The sequence below is a fragment of the Triticum aestivum genome, chromosome 4A (genome assembly GCF_018294505.1).
Source record: "Triticum aestivum cultivar Chinese Spring chromosome 4A, IWGSC CS RefSeq v2.1, whole genome shotgun sequence".
In the NCBI taxonomy this organism is placed as follows: Eukaryota; Viridiplantae; Streptophyta; class Magnoliopsida; order Poales; family Poaceae; genus Triticum; species Triticum aestivum.
In genome coordinates, this window is record NC_057803.1 from 15785946 (window position 1) to 15806510 (window position 20565).

Consider the following 20565-nt stretch of genomic DNA (forward strand, 5'->3'; position numbering starts at 1 on the left):
GAATGCACCAAGAACACTTGAGCATTGGAGCCCTCGGCGAATCCGAGGTCAAGCCATCGAAGAAACTAAGTCAGGTGAGCCGCCCGCCGCCAAAGGAAGACCTCACTCCGTCAACTCCCTTGAGGCCAACCATTTAGGCACCCCCGTACCTCTCTACCTCCGAAGAGGCCTCCCCACCCTCGCACCTTTGGGATTGAAGGACGCCGCGGTCGGTGGTAGTAATGCTGACCCTCGAGCAAGTATGAACAAGGCCAACACGGTGCCAGAAAGCGGACCACAAGCACGGTCACCTCACCCTGCGAAACAAACCACCGACGTCGACGTCGCCTCTAGCCAAGACCAAGACAGAGACCTCAAGCCGCTGAACATGATTAGCACTAAAGATACGCCGGCAATCGACCACCCACACCGAAGGTTCGCCCACCCAACCAAAGTCCTAGGGCAGCTTCTTCAAGAAAAAAATGATGCCGTTGGAGCACTCTCGCCGTCCAATCCAAGGAATTTTGAGCTTTCACCCGGGATGTGGAGGAGGAGGGAAGGGGTTGAACCTTTGATATAATCTATGCATTTTCGAGATGTGGTGATCAAGCTTAGATGGTTTGGTTCTTTTGGTACTGAAACTAGATTCGATAAATAGGTTATAGTAAATACAAGATTATACCCCACAAAAAATACAAAATTATTAAAAATGTATATTTTCTTAAAAAAATCCTTCTCTGAACATAAAGTAAAGGTATATTTCTCTATTTTTCCATTTTGAAAATCTGGACTTCGGCTTCTGGCTGCTCTAGGCCGTCCGTCTCCGTCCCCGCGTGCGTGTTAGAGATAAGATGTCCTCTTGCCAGTGACCCGGAACGGGGCTAGCTCTCGCCATGGAGCTGCCGCTCTCTGCGCCGCGCGCGCATGCCGCCGCTGCCTTCCCCTGCAGCCCCACTTCTATCTTCCGCCTCCACGGGGCAGCCACTCCCCACAGCCGCGCGCGCCCTCTGCACGCCCGCAGGAACAAGAACTCCAGGGGCGACGCCGCGGAGCCCAAAGTCATCACCATCGGCCGGCCCGGGAAGAAGAGCAAGCGGCGCGGCGACAAGAAGCAGGATCAGCAGCAGCTCCCGGCGGACCAAGAAGACGAAGACGACGAGGAGGACGATGATGAGGAGGAGGACGAGAGGGACGTGGCGATCCCGGAGGTGGTGACGAACCGGATGATGCGGCGGGTGGGGGCGTCGGTGGGGATCCCGCTGGCGCTGGGGCTGGCCTTCTTCCCGGCGTTCTACTACCTGAAGAAGGTGGCGAAGGTGGACGTGCCGAGCTTCATCCCCTACGGGCTGTCCTTCGTCTTCTTCGGGGCGGCGCTGGCCGGCGTGAGCTACGGCATCGTGTCAGCCAGCTGGGATCCCGCCAGAGAGGGCTCCCTGCTCGGCTGGAACGAGGCCCGCCGCAACTGGCCCGTCTTCTGGGAGTCCTTCCGGGGCACCCCTCCTCCGAGCCCTCCTCGCCGGGGACGATGATCATAGGCTGTGGTGGTAACTCGGTTAAGCTTAAGTACTCTTGTCTCCCACAATTTCTTCTTCTTGCTGTACGCCTGTACGTAGCTGTAGATGTTCTTGTGAGCGTGTGTGTGTAATACAATGAGATTTTGTTGGCCAGTCACTCATCAGTAAGAGACGGAGCAGCATAAGTAGAAATCATTCATTACGGCATAATCCAAAGCATATAATTACTGTCAAAATAACTCTAGTCAAAAGGAAGAAACATCCACTGCTACTGCTGTTACATATCAATTCCCACGGGACGCACCCAACGAGGCTCGGAACAGCAAAGGCGGTCCTGTACCGCAAAGGGTTGTGCATAAGATCAGGAGGCTTATATTGATATGATCCAACAGCGTCTTGTTTCCCCGGTGTCTACCTCTAGGTGTGAGCCATCATCACTAGTGCCAAGATGGTTACTACTTCATTGATGATCAAATGATGGGTGTGGGAGTGTGATGTCCTGGCTCAGTTTGTCCAGACTCTTCAAGGGGTCATCATCCAAGAACTGGCTGAAGCAATAGCGGCTTTGACCAAAGGTCTGCATTTTGCTGTGTCGGAAGGCTATCGACGAGTGATGATTCTGGCTTCAGATTGTCTGATGGTGGTGAACAAGCTACAGGCCACAGCTAGTTGCTGATTTCTACTTCCATTGCTCTTCAGATTCAGAGTTGTTTCATCTCTCCTGTCAAATGTATCTGCGTCGAGATTGTACAAGAATTTGCCAGTCCTTCAATTTTCATAAGAGTTGAATTCATGATCTCATTGTCCAAGTGAGTAGCTTAGCATTATAATGTTGCATACCTTGCTGCAACGAACCAGCCCTTAAAATGTTTCCTGCTGGTAGTGTTTGCCACCCCGAGTTGATTCTTACATATACATTTTCCTGCTCTAAGTTTCTTCATGTGACAGCAATTGAGGTCACTAACTTCAGTTTTGGCTACAGCCTACGTTCTCCATTTATCGGATAGCTTCAAGAGATGTAGTGTCATTTGACATATCTTCATTCACAGACTGCACCCGACTTTAGGGCCACCGCGCTCATCCTCTATGTCGCCACCACCCTGGAACACACTGCTTAGGTCCAGTTTCAAGGTCCCGTGGTAGCAGTCACTATGCCCCCAATTTAATCGTACACTAATCATACACGCAAATGTGTACGATCAAGATCAAGGACTCACGGAAACATATCACAACACAACTCTAGACACAAATTAAAATAATACAAGCTTTATATTACAAGCCAGGGGCCTCGAGGGCTCGAATACATAAACTCGAATACACAAGAGTCAGCGGAAGCAACAATATCTGAGTACAGACATAAGTTAAACAAGTCTGCCTTAAGAAGGCTATCACAAAAGCAACAACGATCGAAAAGGCAAGGCCTCCAGCCTGAAAGCCTCCTAACTACTCCAGGTCGTCAGCGGCCGTCACGTAATAGTAGGCACCCTCGGGTAGTAGTACTCATCAGTGGTGTCGTCTGACTCCTGGGATCCGTCATCTGGTCGCAACAATCGGGTATGGGGGAAAAGAGGTAGCAAAGCAACCGTGAGTACTCATCCAAATTACTCACAAGACTTACATCAGATCTAAACTAAGTATGCATCTATATCGAAGGAAAGGGTTGTATCTGTGGACTAAACTGCAGAATGCCAGAAGAGAAGGAGAAAGCCTAGCCTATCGAAGACTAGCATCTTCAAGCAGCTCCAAGCATCTGTAGCATTCAGAACAGTATAGAATAGCAATATATATTTAGCAAACATGTTGTAACATTAGCGCCCACAGATCACTTCCCCGACTCCCTGCGAGGAAGCAATCCCGAAGCCATCATATTCATTACATGCCTCAGCATTCAGTATCCAGTTCTAGTTGTATCGATCGGGATACAACTACGAGCGTCCGTTACCGTAGGACAGGCTATCGGTAGATGTTTTCTTCCCTGCAGGGGTGCACCAACTTACCCAACACGCTCGATCAACTCCGGCCGGACACACCATCAAGTCATGACCGGCCTTAGCAGATCAACACACCACAGTCCTACCTAGGCTCAACAGAGAGGCCAGCATGCCGGTCTACATCCTAAATGCGAAGGGGTCATGGGCCATCGCCCTTTGCAATCCTGCACGTTGCGTACGCGGCCGGTGAGCAGACATAGCCTCCCTTATACAAGGCAAGATGTTCCAGTCCAACCCGGTGCGCGCCGCTCTATCGCCGACATCCGTTGAGTTTTCGGCTAATACATACGACGCAGAGTGCCCATACTTATTCCCACGTGATGGTTAGTGCGAAAAAGGCCAGAGGCCTACTCGGATCAAATATCCAAACCGTAAGTGTCTTGATAGTGCGCTAACGATCAATGATCCACGATATGTGGTCATGTCGCCCCGTCTCACGGACTTGCGGCAAGGGCTAAGGATGCCCGGCCGCGCCGCGTGAAAAACTTGCGGGTATCCTCCAGATCAACCCGACTTCACATCACTCGCGGGTACCCCTCGGGGCCAACCCGATGTCATCATGGCTCTGTGGTAAGTCAAAGTAATCGTGTGTCTGAAACAACAAGGGGGAAACCTGAGGAATCACCCTCGATGGATTCCCACTCGATGTAACCATCAAGGTGGACTTGGAGGAATCACCCTCGTTGGTCCACACTTGAGGGGTTGCACGACAGAGTCATTATTGGGAGTGGTCAAGGAGGAATCATCCTTGATGGCCACGATCGAATAGCTACGCTACAAGGTTAACATCAGAAGTGCTGATGAGGTATCACCCTCGGCACTCGATAGTAACTCTGCAGAGTCGTACAACTAAGGGGGTTGATGTGCGGTGTCGGGGCCTGGACGTCGATCACGTTGATCGAGTCATCGAACATAAAGCAGGGGCAACTGAGACAAGGTGGGGGTCACTGATGGATCTCTAACCAACCTATACTAAGCAGTTTAGAATAAGCAGGTAAGGTATGAAAGCAGGTAACAAAAACAGGCTATGCATCAGAATAGGATCATACAAAAAGTAGTAGCAGTTCTAATGCAAGCATGAGAGGGAAAGAAATGGGCGATATCGGAATGCTCATGGGGAGTTTTCTTGCCTGGAAGCTTTGCTGCAAAAGAAGGGCCGTCGACGAGGTCGATCACCGGGGCATCATCGGCCTCGGGGTCTACCGGAGAGAAGATGGGGGAGAAACAATAAATATAAAGCAAACAAAGCATCACAAAGCATAACATGGCAATATGATGAGCCGAGTGTGACCTAACGTATGGCTACACGATATAGGTGAAGGGGGAATTCAACCGGGAATGTTTTCCCGGTTCCGGACCTGTGTCAGACAGATGACCGGAGGGGGATTGTTCCATGTTCAGCATTCTAGGGGCATGTGACAGATGAACGGACCGTGTATTCGGATTCGTTGGATTTTTCTTAGCAACTTTCATATATAAAGTTTTTCAATCTGAGCTACAGTTTATTTTCTACGAATTTTAAAAGATTTAAACATTTTCAGAAACTATTTAAATTAACAGAAAAGGAATATTGCATCATGATGACATCATAGTGACATCAACAGTCAGTAGCCGCACTAACCAGGTCAAACCTGACCAGTGGGGCCCACCTGTCATTGGTAGTGGGCTAACAGCAATTCATTTTAATTTAAACAGAGTAATTAGTGACTGGACCCCACGTGTCAGTGACTCATTAGTTTAGCTAATTATTTTTATTTAGGAAAATGTTTTAATTAGTTTAATTATGCGGGGGGTGCGTGTCAGTGGCACTGAGTGCCCAGTCAGCAAAGTTGACCACGGTCAACGTGGTCAACTGGGTCCAGGGGGCCCACGGGCAGCGACCCAGAGGCAGGCCCCACCGGTGCCGGAGCAACACCGGCGACCATTTCGCGCAGCAGACATCACTGGAAATCGCGCACAGAGCATGGGGAGGGTCGCGCGTGGGTGCGTTGGAAAGAGCATGCGACGGAGAGGCGATCTGCGACGGTGGTGTGGCCGGAGGAGCACCGTAGCGACGACGGCGAGCTCATCGGCGGACGGCGGCGCTCGGGAGCAATGACGATTGGTGATGCGGGCGCGCTAGCGAGCAAATAAATTGCCAGACGACCTCTACGTGACGCGATGATCGTGACAGTGGCACTCACGGGACCCAAAGGTCACCGTGGCTATGCCGGCTACGAGCGCGAGCGGCTGAGTGTTCGGTCGTCGGTGGCATCGGTGGCTACGAAACGTGGGCGGGCTAACAGAGAGGGGGAGGACAGGCAGGAGCTCACAGCAGAGCCGTAGGGAGTGGTAGTGAGCTTGGGGAGGGCGCGAGGTAGTCGGAATCGGCGACGAACGCCGGCTATCGTGGAATTGTCACGGCAGATGTCCTAGTGTGAGGACTTAGTTGTGAGGCCAACGCATCTATGTGGTAGCTTGAGAGGGGTTGATCGGAATCGAGAGACGCGAGGTTTTACCCAGGTTCGGCCCCTCATGGTGGAGGTAAAAGCCTACATCCTGCTTCATTGATATTGATGATGATGATCACGATTATAGGGGTGCTCTATTTCGAGAGCTATTGACTTGTCTGTCTAAACCTAACTTGTGAAATCTGTGGAACCTCTCCCTCTTGGGGTGCCCTGCCCCTCCTTATATATGTTGAGGGGGCGGGTTACATGACTAGTCCTAGTAGGATTAGGATTACTCTATTACAAGTGGAGTCCTAGTCTTGCTTCCTTTGTAGGAGAATATTCCTTATGCCTTTCCTCTTAAGCCGGCCCACCATAACATGAGCCGGTCTTCTAGGCCTTGTCATCCATCTGAAACACCTGCCAGGTTACTAATGAGCCACCAAGATCGGGCGGGTTACCCGTTATTCGCCAAGCTCCGGGCGGGTCACCAGTGAGTCGCCAAGATCCATCTGGGTCATACATCCAGCCAGGTTACACCGCGGGGTATATCCCCGACATTAGCCCCCAGTTTAATTTGGATTTATCCATGTTAAACTGATCCTACAAAATAAACACAAGAACAAATTTGACAGGTTGTGCTTCGGGTTAAAAATTTGTAAGTCGGCACCTGATCATCCTTAAGTCCTTGTCATTTCCTCCTTCTAGAAAATCTGGGTCAATAGGCCAGCTTCATAATCAATTTGCTGACGTTGGCTTCTCATAGAAATATATTGTGAAGAATATTTGATTCAACTCCCAATGCTTAACAAAAATATTGGTCTTGAAATACTCATCTGATTTTCAGCCGGCTTGTAGAACTTGCCGGTTTATCATTGCCAAAATATCCGGTTTGTAAATATTGATAGCATCGGGTCATAATTGTTGCCGATGCCGGGTCATAGTTATTGGTGACACCGAGTCATGATTGTTGGTGACGCCGGGTCATAATTGTTGCAGACACCGGGTCAATCTGGTTTGCTCAAAACTCAAAATTGGAAGATATTTCTCCCTTATATCCATATTACCTGTAGCCCCCAAGTCTTGAGAAGAACAAAGTGATGACTTAAGACTTGCTTCAATATGAATATTGGCACTTTGAAGAAATCCATGTTGTTCATCTTAGTCACTAGTAAAGACTGAATACTCCATATATGCAGCCCCCAAGTGTCGGGTTGTCATGCTTGCAGCAACCTGGGACTTGTAATTGCCTTATACTCATAAAAACTTCAACCAGTGTAGCCCCCAAGGGCCGGGTCATTATGCAATAATGAGCAGGGACTTTATAAATATGATCATGTAGACTTGAACAACAATGTGTAGCCCCCAAGGGCCGGCTCAGTAAGATAATATTGAGCTGGGACTTTATATATACTTCTTTGAAAAGAACATCATATGATGTAACCCCTATCATGGGGCTTGAATCCACGTCCACAAGGTTAAGAGCTTTGTGCTTTACCAACTGAGCAGTGGACCCTTCAATATAATGGAATAAGACTTGTGTACCTTGAATTGTTGACAAGAGCAATTGGTAGCCCCCAAGGGCCGGCTCATTATGATGTAATGAGTCGGGTCTTCAATAAGGCCAGTAAAAATGACTTTGCATTAGCCCCCAAGTGTCATGGTGCATGCTTGCAGTGACATGAGACTTGCGTATTTGATGTAATCTCAACTTGAATAATGTAGCCCCCAAGTGCCGGGTCGTAAGCCTGCAGCGACTTGGGACTACTCCTTAAATTGTAGAATAAATTATATCCATTGATAAAATAATATCCATTGCGCTGAAGCGACTTTGAAAACCTCAATCATAATATTGGTTATTGATAACCATAAAAAATCCAGCCATATTGGCTATTCAAGATTTGAATAATATAATCTGTCGAGGGTGTTGACCCGTAGGCATGCAATAGCATGATTTTGATTGCTCAAGCCATGGTAATCATAGTTATATAACCAAAACTGGACTGAATGATAACCATATAATTTAAAATATATCATACCTGTGATATTTGATCACACTATTGGTTTACCAAGGCAGTGCAGTAGGGGTGATAACCCAAATTTTTGAGCACTGGTAATTATCAGAAATTGCCGGTTTATAAAGAAAGTCGGGCCGGGTTAATAAACACCGGATCATATCTCAAACTGGCGACTTATAGTCAAAAGCCATGTCGGGCTAATAAACACCGGATTCTATCTCATCTCATATTGGCGACTTATAGTCGAAGACCAGGCAGGGTTAATGAACACGGGTTAATGTCATATATGACTCAGAATGTCATATATAACACTAACATTTCTTCTTGTAATTATGTTTTATCTATGTTGGATGGCATTGAAGATCAAAGAATTCTCAGCACTATGGAAGCCAATTTCAGGACTATATTGAGGAGGCACATTTCCAAATTAATGGAAGTGAAAAGAGTATATTGGAAAACAAGATTTAAAATGAGGTGTGTGAAACTGGATGATGAGAATACCAATTTTTTCCATGCCATGGCTACCCAGAGTTACAGAAAAAACTTCATTACTTCTATCAATGATGAAGATGGAAATCCTGTCCAAAACCATGATCATAAGGCTGCTATCATATGGAAATCTTTCAAAGACAGACTGGGCAAGTCAATTGATCCACATATGTTATTTAACATGGAGGAACTTATTCAACCATCTGACCTCTCTGAAGTTGAAGCCCCTTTCACTATGGAGGAGATTGATCAAGTGATTAAGGATATTCCATCTGATAGAGCACCAGGACCAGATGGCTTCAATGGTGCATTCCTAAAAAATGCTGGGATATAATTAAACAAGATATTTACACTATGATTTGGGATTTTTTGAAGGGAACAGTGACATTCAGAGTATCAACACTGCCTTCATTACTCTTATTCCAAAGATTTCAAACCCTGTCAATATGAATGATTATAGACCTATTTCCCTGGTCAGTCTTCCTTTAAAAATTATTACTAAGCTTATGGCTAATAGAGCTCAGAAAATTATTACCTCAGTTATACATCAGAATCAGTATGGGTTTATCAAAGGTAGAAATATTCAAGATTGTTTGGGTTATGCTTTTGAATATCTCCATTTATGCCATCAGTCAAAAGAACCCATCATCATTCTAAAATTAGATTTTGAAAAGGCATTTGATAAGGTGGAATACAAAACCATTACTGCTATGCTCAGAGCCAAAGATTTTGGACCTAGATGGATCAAGTGGGTAGAAAATATTCTCCAAACTGCATCTACTTCTGTCCTACTTAATGGAGTGGCTGGGAAAAAATCATCTGCAAGAGAGGGGTCAGACAAGGGGATCGTCATTCCCCTTTATTATATGTTATTACTGCAGATCTTCTTCAAACGGTTATTAATGCTGCCTGGTCAAATGGATAATTAGCTCTTCCTATAAATCATGTATATGGTCAAGATTATCCAATCATTCAGTATGCTGATGATACTTTGTTGATTATGCCTGCCAATGAAGACCAGCTAAACCACCTCAATTACCTTCTGAATCTGTTCAGTCTGTCCACTGGTCTCTTTGTTAATTTCAGCAAATCCTCAATGATTCCCATCAATGTGAATCATCAAGAGGTCACCAGACTTGCCATAGTATTTGGATGCAAAGTGGAGAGCCTCCCCTTCACTTATCTAGGTCTACCCATGGGCACCACAAAACCATCAGTACAGGATCTCATTCCTGTCATATCTAGAATTGACAAAAGATTAGCTGGGGTTGCTAGATTCATGAATTATTCTGGCAGACTTACTTACATCAATTCAGTTGTTGCTTCAATGCCAATATTTGCCATGTGCTCTCTCAAAGTGCATATCACCATCCTAGATCATGTTGATAAATCAAGCAGAAATTTCTTATGGTATGGAAATGATATTAATAAAGGTGGCAAATGTTTGGCAAGCTGGCAGATTATATGCAAACCAAAAAATCAAGGGGGTCTTGGTGTTTTGAATTTGAGAGAACAAAACAAAGCCCTACTTATTAAGCATCTTTACAGATTTTATAACAAGATGGATGTACCTTGGGTTAAACTAATTTGGGAGGCCCATTATCAGAATAATGAAGCTCCTCATGCTAACAGAAACAAAGGCTCTTTCTGGTGGAGAGATTGCATGAAAATGTATGATTACTTCAGAGATATGACAACTGGTGATATTAAAACTGGGGATACCAATATGCTATGGGAGGATAAATGGAATGGTGATATTAGGAAGCTAAAGTATCCTGAGCTACACTCATTTACTTATAATGAAAATATATCTATCAAGGATGCCAAGGATATGGATAATTTGTATAGTTTATTTCAACTACCCCTATCCATTCAAGCACATCAGCAATTTCATCAACTTTCTGATGAATTAAATGCCATCAGGCACAACCAAGAGCATGACATTTGGAATTTCAATTGGAGCAACAACAAAAGCATGACCAGGATGATTTATCAATTTCTTATGAAGGGTGAAGATGTTGCTGATACTTTTAAGTGGATATGGAAATCATGTTGCCTTCCTAAACATAATTTTTTCTGCTAGCTTATGCTTAATGACAGGATAAATACATGTGACCTTTTAACTAGAAAGAGCATGCACCTTGATTCCACTACATGTGTGTTATGTAATGCAGAAGACATGGAAGACAGAATGCACCTCCTCTTCACTTGCCCATTTAGTCAAGGTTTCTGGTGGGATATTGGATTTGAATGGAATTCAGATTTGGATATTCATAGTATGATCATGGATGCCAATCACAGATACAAAATCAAACATTTTATGGAAATTATGATAGTGGGCTGTTGGAGCATTTGGAATCAAAGAAATGGGATGATATTTGAGGGGATACCTTGCTCAATTAATGAATGCAAGTATGATTTCATCAGATCTTTCAAGATTACCATGATGAGAGCTAAACCATCTCTGAAAGATGGCATGTCATCTTGGATTGACAACATTTAATTTCAATAATTTAGATTACCTTTTCTTCTCTTTTCATCTTTTATTGTATTTCTCCCTTTTCTGGTTGTCTCCCCAACAACCATTGTAAGACCATCTTATTTGTTTCTTTGTTTTAATGAAAAATGACATACATTAGGGTTGTTGCCCTACTGTTCTTTGGTCAAAAAAACCATGTATTACTATGTCACAAGAAAAAATCTCAAAAAGACGTTCAAAGCAACAAACAACAGAAAATGCAAGGCTTTCATAGGCCGCCAAGCCAAAATATCTTCTTCAATGAAACTAGCATTAGCCATTGGAAGGTACGCGCTTTCCGTGAGCCGACACTCACATTACCCAATCGACATTTTAACCCAGATAAGTTCAGTTCTTATTTAAAGATAGACTTATCAGGAGTATGCGGGGTCAGAGTAGCATCGTGCATCACAGGCCGATTTATCCAAGTTTCAAGGAAGGCGGCTTTATTAGCCTGAGCTTCTCCTTGCTTTTCGTAAACCGTTCCCTCTCATGAGAAACCGGCGTTTTAACCTTAATGAGTTCAGGGTCTTGTTTAAAAGATTGACTGTTAAGAGTTCGGCAGGTCAATCAGGATTACCTGATGGAGAAGCATCTCGCATACAGGCAGGATAACCCGGGGTAGATCCGAAGGTTGAAGACAAGCTCGTTCCTATTGGAGTAGAGGCGCTCGGCTCGATCTCGATGGCGTAGGCGACGCAGACGATGACGAGGAAGACGGTGAGCACCAGATCGAGGCGCGGGAGGCACGGTGGCCATGGAATCAAGCGGCAATGACGGAGAGCGTTTTGGGTGAGGTGGGGAACGAGAGAGGGAGCAGCGCGCGGGGGCGAATGGGTAGCTAGGATTTGCGGAAGGGCGATAGGGACTCGGGGCAGGTCTTAACGACATCGGGGACCGCGGGATGCGTGACAGCGAGGCAACTGTCGAGCGCGCGCGACAGCGCACGATGAGGACGACGATGCGGCTAGGTGGACTGGGCTGGGAATAGCTGCAGCCCAGAGGCCAGGTAAGCCTGTGCCCTTTCCTTATTCTGTTTTTTTCTTTTAATTTAAAACAGAGAAGGGAAATGATTTATTGGAGCATCCAAAGGATTTAGGAAAAATATGGGATGTGCCCCTTTTATTCCCTGGTGATCTTAGACAGTGTCACAAATATTTCGGAGACCAGAAGAATTCATTTGGTATTTTTCATAAATAGGATAGCATTTAAAAAAATGCTGAATTGGTGCTGTTATAATTGCTAATGCTCATCTTTGCACAAAAGTGATGTTGTGTTCTTAACAAATAATTGTTATGGAATTTTTGAAAAATGATGAACATTTTTCCAGCAACTTTTGAGCAACTTCAAACTTCACTTGAATTTGAATTGACTGGAATTTCAAATGGGATATTGAACAAAGGTGATTAAGCACTGTTTGGAAAAATGATTAGTTTAATCACAGAGGGTTACTATAGCATGACACTAGGGATGTTACAAATCTCCTCCACTACAAGAAATCTCATCCCGAGATTTAAGAGGTGCAGTAAGGGGAAAAGGATTGGTTACGAAATTCTAACAGCTCTTCTTTCCTTGCTGCTCTCATCGAAGAGGTTGAACCATAACGTTGATGTCTTCAATTTTCTGCATATGAGCATCATTATGAAGTCGTCATCCTGTCTTCGGGAATTCCATCATACTTACGAATAGGAAAAGGGGCGGCTTGACAATGATAGAATGTTATAAGGGGTAATCATCGGGGGTTATCCCACGAATGAAAACATGAGTATCTCTCGAGTTGAACAAAGAAAACACGTTGAGAGCGAAGTAATAAGGTACAATAAGAAGCTTCAAACGGATAGACAATCGTTCGATGTTTGAAACAAAGTGTGAAAGAGGTCCAGAGCAATGAGAATACGTATTGCGTCTGATACCAAAATAGATCACTCACAAGGTGGCTCGTGAATTACAAATGAAGCCAAGCGCAAGCAATAACTTTTGGAAAATAGGGATGTATAGAAGAGTCAGGTTTCGATCCTGTGGAACTGTGGATTATGGACCCACCATGTGGGATAAAAGTGGAAAGGGCGCTGACATCTTGCATAACCATGTAAGTAAGGCATGTCAGAGGATAGCCTGTCAGTTATGTCGGCACAACATCGGTACCAAGGGCGAGGGATGAAGAGAACCATCTTCCTGCTCGTTGAACGAGGCGGACCAATAGGAAAAGTTCTCGTCCATCGGTGGTTACCGGAATGTCATCAACAATAGTAGCAGGTTCTTACTGACAGAGTTGTACACCAAGGTGCTTACAAAAGCAGTGACTTATTACTGCTTAGATCATATAAACCTCAAGAACGTTAAAAAATAATGGAAAGGAAAATGTGATTATCAGACTAAACAGAACAATGGAAAGGAAAATGTGTTTAAACACATAATTCAGGGGGTATATTCTTCACAACGACTACATCAAGTAAAAGGACTGATGCAGCATAAGATATTGAAACCACAGATATGACACCAACTCGGAATCAAGCTTGTTGTTTGAGGTGAAATGATAAGACAAGGAAGATCGACGAAAGGTTAGCTCATCGTCAAAAATTGTGCTCCGAGAAGAAGGACCAGGTAGCACAGTTAAAATTAGCACGATAATGATGTAGCCGATCAGGCTAGGGATGACTTGAAGGATTATTAAACTCATAAGCAACGAAGATTACTTAGAGGTTGTTGAATCGTAGTGCGGACTAGATTTAGTTATGGCTGTCCTCGAGTGACTTAACAACTCAGACCCAAAAAAATTTGGAATTAATGAGAATGTAGTACTTGATAGAGAACTCATAAGAAGTTATGCAGTTCCGTGATAATCTCGAGATAACATGGGGTAATACTCGATGGTAGATCAAAGTAGAGGCTGGACTGGTGTATTGACTTGCAAAATACAAGTGCTTTAACTTGTCCGAGAAATGGGATCAAAGAAGAACAATCATGGTTGGAACCACGATTGTAAAGGACAGATCCCAGATATAAGATGAACTTATACCCAAGGAATAATTAATTTAAGAGAAGCGTTAATGATAAGATCTACATCGTGTCCATGGGCATGAACACAAAGTTCAAGGTCGACTCCCACTTCTCCAATGCACAACTTTTCATTCACTAACCACTTTCGAAGGAGTTGTAGTGTTGGAATTTTATCTGACGAAAAGCCAGTAGAGTATAATCCGTAGTAGATTCTGGATTCACATAGATTAGAAAAGGCATAGGTGCATCCCATCAGGGCATCTTAGAAACGTATACCACAAGCTTCAAGAGTAAATATTACCAACTCGATAACAGAGCATGGTTGATCAAATCAGAGAATAGGATTTACCAGTGGCATTATGTATCCGAGGGAAAACTCACAAGGTTATTGAATATGAAGGACGTTGTTGGTTGAAATCCAACAAAGGATCTCGAGTCCACAAGGGATCTGATGTGAGCATCGGTACTCAACTAGAAGGAGAAAGAATGCAAGGAGATCATATGATAGAAACAACTGACTAATTCAAAGCTCAATGTAGAGGAATTATGACTTCCAAATTAAGGAATCAGAAGCAAACGCTCTAATTAAGGATGGATAAGTTGAGTAAGCTTAGGGGTACAATCGACGACAATTTGATCGGTCAAGATCCAGCTCATGTTTAAAATGACGTCAGAGCCGGAAGGATGAATCCTAGGATCTGATTCAGGATTGCGAGCATTCGCAACATATTGGATCAAGGGACGGACAAGACTCAAAACGATAGCGACAGAGGATGTCAACAGAGATTACTAGAAATATGGAATTAACCATAATGCAGGTACGCGGGACTTTCAAGAGTAATAGGCTTCTAAGGATTTCGGAAGATCGAATAGTATTTCAAAGGATTTTGTCAAACACATGAATCATCTGGGGATGAGCAGATACTCAATAAGTGCGAGAAATTATCCGTAGGGGTATTCAGGAGGCAAAGAACTGCAAGGCAGTAGGCACAAAGTATTCTCGGAACAATAGAGAGAATTTCGGTGTATCTTGTAATGACAAGATTAACTGGGGGTGAATGTATGAATGACAAATGTAGGTAGTTATCCATAAGGATACATCGGTGGTAGGGAATTGTAAAAGCGATGACACATAGTCTCGAGAGAACATCATAGGGTGTCTTCGGTTCTGGTGAAACAACCGATCATTCGGACCGAGGGGCTCTCCGGGAGATAGTATTTACGTGAACCTAGAGTTAGAGTTAGCAAGATCGTTTAACCCAAATAGGAGAGAGATCGGAGTCCTAGATTATAGATGAGGAGTAAAACATCCTAATACCACCCAATGGCGACGTGGGCCCGTAAGACACACAGCCATGTTAGTAAAAAGTTTTGGAATGACTAGAGATCGGAGTCCTAGATTATAGACGTCGGCCAAGGAGTTTGGAAGGGGGATTCCTAAAGGCAGTCGGCTCTGATACCAACTAGTGACGCCCCCAATTTAATCGTACACTAATCATACACGCAAATGTGTACGATCAAGATCAGGGACTCACAGGAAGATATCACAACACAACTCTAGACACAAATTAAAATAATACAAGCTTTATATTACAAGCCAGGGGCCTCAAGGGCTCGAATACATAAGCTCGAATACACATAGTCAGCGGAAGCAACAATATCTGAGTACAGACATAAGTTAAACAAGTCTGCCTTAAGAAGGCTAGCACAAAAGCAACAACGATCGAAAAGGCAAGGCCTCCTGCCTGGGATCCTCCTAACTACTCCAGGTCATCAGCGGCTGTCACGTAGTAGTAGGCACCCTCGGGGTAGTAATAGTCATCAGTGGTGTCGTCTGGCTCCTGGGATCCGTCATCTGGTCGCAACAATCGGGTGTAGGGGAAAAGACGTAGCAAAGCAACCGTGAGTACTCATTCAAAGTACTCGCAAGACTTACATCAGATCTAAACTAAGTATGCATCTGTATCAAAGGAAAGGGTTGTATCTGTGGACTAAACTGCAGAATGCTAGAAGAGAAGGGGAAAGCCAAGCCTATCGAAGACTAGCATCTTCAAGCAGCTCCAAGCATCTTGCAGCATTCAGAAGAGTATAGAATGGCAGTATATATTTAGCAAACATGTTGTAACATTAGCGCCCAGAGATCGCTTCCTCGATTCCCTGCGAAGAAACAATCTTGGAGCCGTAATATCCATTACATGCCTCAGCATCCAGTATCCAGTTCTAGTTGTATCGATCGGGATACAACTCCGAGAGTCCGTTACCGTAGGACAGGCTATCGATAGATGTTTTCTTCCCTGCAGGGGTGCACCAACTTACTCAACACGCTCGATCAACTCCGGTCGGACACACCATCAGGTCATGACCGGCCTCGGCCAATCAACACACCGCAGTCCTACCTAGGCTCAACAGAGAGGCATGTACGCCGGTCTACATCCTAAGTGTGAAGGGGTCATGGGCCATCGCCCTTTGCAATCCTGCACGTTGTGTACGCGGCCGGTGAGCAGACCTAGCCTCCCTTATACAAGCGAGACATTCCAGTCCAACCCGGTGCGCGCCGCTCCATCGCTGACGTCCATAGAGCTTTCGGCTGATACATACGACGCAGAGTGCCCATACTTATTCCCACGTGGTGGTTAGTGCGAAAAAGGCCAGAGGCCTACTCGGATCAAATATCCAAACCGTTAGTGTCTTGATAGTGCGGTCGATCAATGATCCACGATATGTGGTCCCGTCGCCCCGTCTCACAGACTTGCGGCAAGGGCTAAGAATGCCCGGTCGTGCCACGTGGAAAACTTGCGGGTATCCTCTAGATCAACCCAACTTCACATCACTCGCGGGTACCCCTCGGGGCCGACCCGATGTCATCATGGCTCTGTGGTAAGTCAAAGTAACCGTGTGTCTGAAAGAACAAGGGGGAAACCTGAGGAATCACCCTCGATGAATTCCCACTCGATGTAACCATCAAGGTGGACTTGGAGGAATCACCCTCGTTGGTCCACACTTGAGGGGTTGCACGACAGCGTCATTATCGGGAGTGGTCAAGGAGGAATCACCCTTGATGACCACGATCGAATAGCTACACTACAGGGTTAACATCAGAGGTGCTGATGAGGTATCACCCTCGACACTCGATAGTAACTCTGCAGAGTCGTACAACTAAGGGGGGTGATGTGCGGTGTCGGGGCCTGGACGTCGATCACGTCGATTGAGTCATCGAACATAAAGCAGGGGCAACTGGGACAAGGTGGGGGTCACTGATGGATCTGTAATCAACCTATACTAAGCAGTTTAGAATAAGTAGGTAAGGTATGAAAGCAGGTAACAAAAACAGGCTATGCATCAGAATAGGATCATACAAAAAGCAGTAGGAGTTCGAGCATGAGAGGGAAAGAAATGGGCGATATCGGAATGCTGAAGGGGGGCTTGCTTGCTTGGAAGCTTTGCTGCAAAAGAAGGGTCGTCGACGAGGTCGATCACCGAGGCATCATCGGCCTCGGGGTCTACCGGAGAGAAGAGGAGGGAGAAACAATAAGTATAAAGCAAACAAAGCATCACAAAGCATAACATGGCAATATGATGAGTCGGGTCTGACCTAACGTATGGCTACACGATATAGGTGAAGGGGGAATTCAACCGGGAATGATTTCCCGGTTTCGGACCCGTGTGAGACAAATGACCGGAGGGGGAATGTTCCATGTTCAGCATGCTATGGGCATGTGACAGATGAACGGACCGCGTATTCGAATTTGTTGGATTTTTCTGAGCAACTTTCATATATAAACTTTTTCAATCCGAGCTACGGTTTACTTTCTACGAATTTTAAAAGATTTAAACATTTTTAGAAACTATTTAAATTAACAGAAAAGGAATATTGCATCAGGATGACATCATAGTGACGTCAATAATCAACAGCCGCGCTGACCAGGTCAAACCTGGCCAGTGGGGCCCGCCTGTCATTGGCAGTGGGCTAACAACAGTTCATTTTTATTTAAGCAGAGTAATTAGTGACTGGACCCCTTCTGTCAGTGACTCATTAGTTTAGCTAATTATTTTTATTTAGGACAATGTTTTAATTAGTTTAATTATGCGAGGGGGGCGTGTCAGTTGCAGTGAGTGCCCAGTCAGCAAAGTTGACCACGGTCAACGTGGTGAACTGGGTCCAGAGGGCCATGGGCAGCGACCCAGAGGCGGGCCCCACCGGCGCTGGAGCAACGCCGGTGACCATTTCGCGCGGCGGCGCGTGGCGGACATCACCGGAAAACATGCACAGAGCATGGAGAGGGTCGTGCGTGGGTGCGTTGGAAAGAGCATGCGACGGAGAGGTGATCTGCGGCGGTGGTGTGGCCGGAGGAGCACCGTAGCGACGATGGCGAGCTCGTCAGCGGACGGCGGCGCTCGGGAGCAATGACGATTGGCGATGCAGGCGTGCTAGCGAGCAAATAAATGGCCAGACGGCCTCTACGCGACGCGATGAGTGTGACGGTGGCACGCACAGGACCCAAAGGTCACTGTGGCTACGCCAGCGACGAGCACGAGTGATACGTCTCCAACGTATCTATAATTTTTTATTGTTCTATGCTATTATATTATCTGTTTTGGACATTTAATGGGCTTTATTATGCACTTTTATATTATTTTTGGAACTAACCTATTAACCGAAGGCGCAGTGCAAATTGCTATTTTTTTGCCTATTTCAGTGTTTCGAAGAAAAGGAATATCAAACGAAATCCAAATGGAATGAAACCTTCACGATGATCTTTTTTTGGAACAAACGCAATCCAGGAGACTTGGAGTGGAGGTAGTAAGCAATGAGGCGACCACGAGGTAGGGCGGCGTGCCCAGGGGCAGCGCGCACCCCACCCTTGTGGGCCCCTCATAGCTCCATCGACCTACTTCTTTCGCCTATATATACTCTTATACCCTGAAAACATCGGGGGGAGCGGCAACCTTCTGTACCCGTGAAATCCCATCTAAAGACCTTTTTCTAGCGATCTGCCGAAGGGGGATTCGATCACGGAGGCCTTCTACATCAACACCATAGCCTCTTCGATGATGTGTGAGTAGTTTACCACAGACCTTCGGGTCCATAGTTATTAGCTAGATGACTTCTTCTTCTCTCTCTTTGGATCTCAATACAAAGTTCTCCTCGATCTTCTTGAAGATCTATTCGATGTAATTCTTTTTGCGGTGTGTTTGTCGAGATCCGATGAATTGTGGGTTTATGATCAAGATTATCTATGAACAATATTTGATTCCTCTCTGAAATCTTTTATGTATAATTTGTTATCTTTGCAAGTCTCTTCGAATTATCAGTTTGGTTTGGCCTACTAGATTGATCTTTCTGGCAATTGGAGAAGTGCTTAGTTTTGGGTTCAATCTTGCGGTGTTCTTTCCCAGTGACAGCAGGGGCAGCAAGGCACGTATTGTATTGTTGCCATCGAGGATAAAAAAATGGGATTTATATCATATTGATTGAGTTTATCCCTCTACACCATGTCATCTTGCCTAATGTGTTACTCTGTTTTTATGAACTTAATACTCTAGATGCATGCTGGATAGTGGTCGATGTGTGGACTAATAGTAGTAGATGCAGAATCATTTCGGTCTACTTGACACGGACATGATGCCTATGTTCATGATCATGCCTAGATATTCTCATAATTATGCGCTTTTCTATCAATTGCTCGGCAGTAATTTGTTCAGCCATCGTAATATATACTATCTTGAGAGAAGCCACTAGTGAAACCTATGGCCCCCGAGTCTACTTTACATCATATAAGTTTCCGATCTACAATTCTAGTTTACTATTTATTTTGCAATCTTTACTTTTCAATCTATACAACAAAAATACAAAAATATTTATCTTATTATCTCTATCAGATCTCACTTTCATAAGTGACCGTGAAGGGATTGACAACCCCTTTATCGCGTTGGTTGCGAAGTTCTTGTTTGTTTGTGCAGCTACTAGGCGATTTGCGTGTAGTCTCCTACTGGATTGATACCTTGGTTCTTAAAAACTGAGAGAAATACTTACGCTATTTTGCTGCATCACCCTTTCCTCTTCAAGGGAAAACCAACACATGCTCAGGAGGTAGCAGCGAGCGGCGGGGTGTTTGGTCGTCGATGGCATCGGCGGCTAAAAAAAGTGGGCGAGCTAACGGAGAGAGGGAGGAGAGGCGGGAGCTGAGCTCGGGGAGGGCGCGATTTAGCCGAAATCGGCGACGAACGCCGGTGATCCGAAGGTTGAAGACGAGCTCGTTCTGGTCGGAGTAGAGGCGCTCGACTCGATCCCGATGGCGTAGGCGACGTAGACGATGATGAGGAAGACGGTGAGCACCAGATTGAGGCGTTGGAGGCACGGTGGCCATGGAATCGAGCGGCGACGGCGGCGAGCGTTTCGAGTGAGGTGGGGAACGAGAAAGGGAGACACGCGCGGGGGCGAATGGGTAGCTAAGGTTTGTGGGAGGGCGAGACGGACTCGGGGCAGGTCTTAACGGCGTTGGGGACCGCAGGATGCGCGACAGCGAGGCTGCTGTCGCCGTGTCGATGAGGACGACGATGCGGTTAGGTGGACTGGGCTGGGAACAGCTGCGGCCCAAAGGCCAGGTAAGCCTCTACCCTTTCTTT

General features: G+C 45.5%; 1 protein-coding gene across 1 annotated transcript; it reads left to right on the forward strand.

The window, feature by feature from the left end:
- The first annotated feature begins 781 nt into the window (after nucleotides 1–781).
- Nucleotides 782–1688, forward strand: LOC123084817 (protein PAM68, chloroplastic). Its single transcript, XM_044506327.1, has one exon. The coding sequence runs from the start codon at nucleotides 873–875 to the stop codon at nucleotides 1506–1508; it is 636 nt and encodes a 211-aa protein (XP_044362262.1). The 5' UTR covers nucleotides 782–872; the 3' UTR covers nucleotides 1509–1688.
- The last annotated feature ends 18877 nt before the right edge of the window (nucleotides 1689–20565 follow it).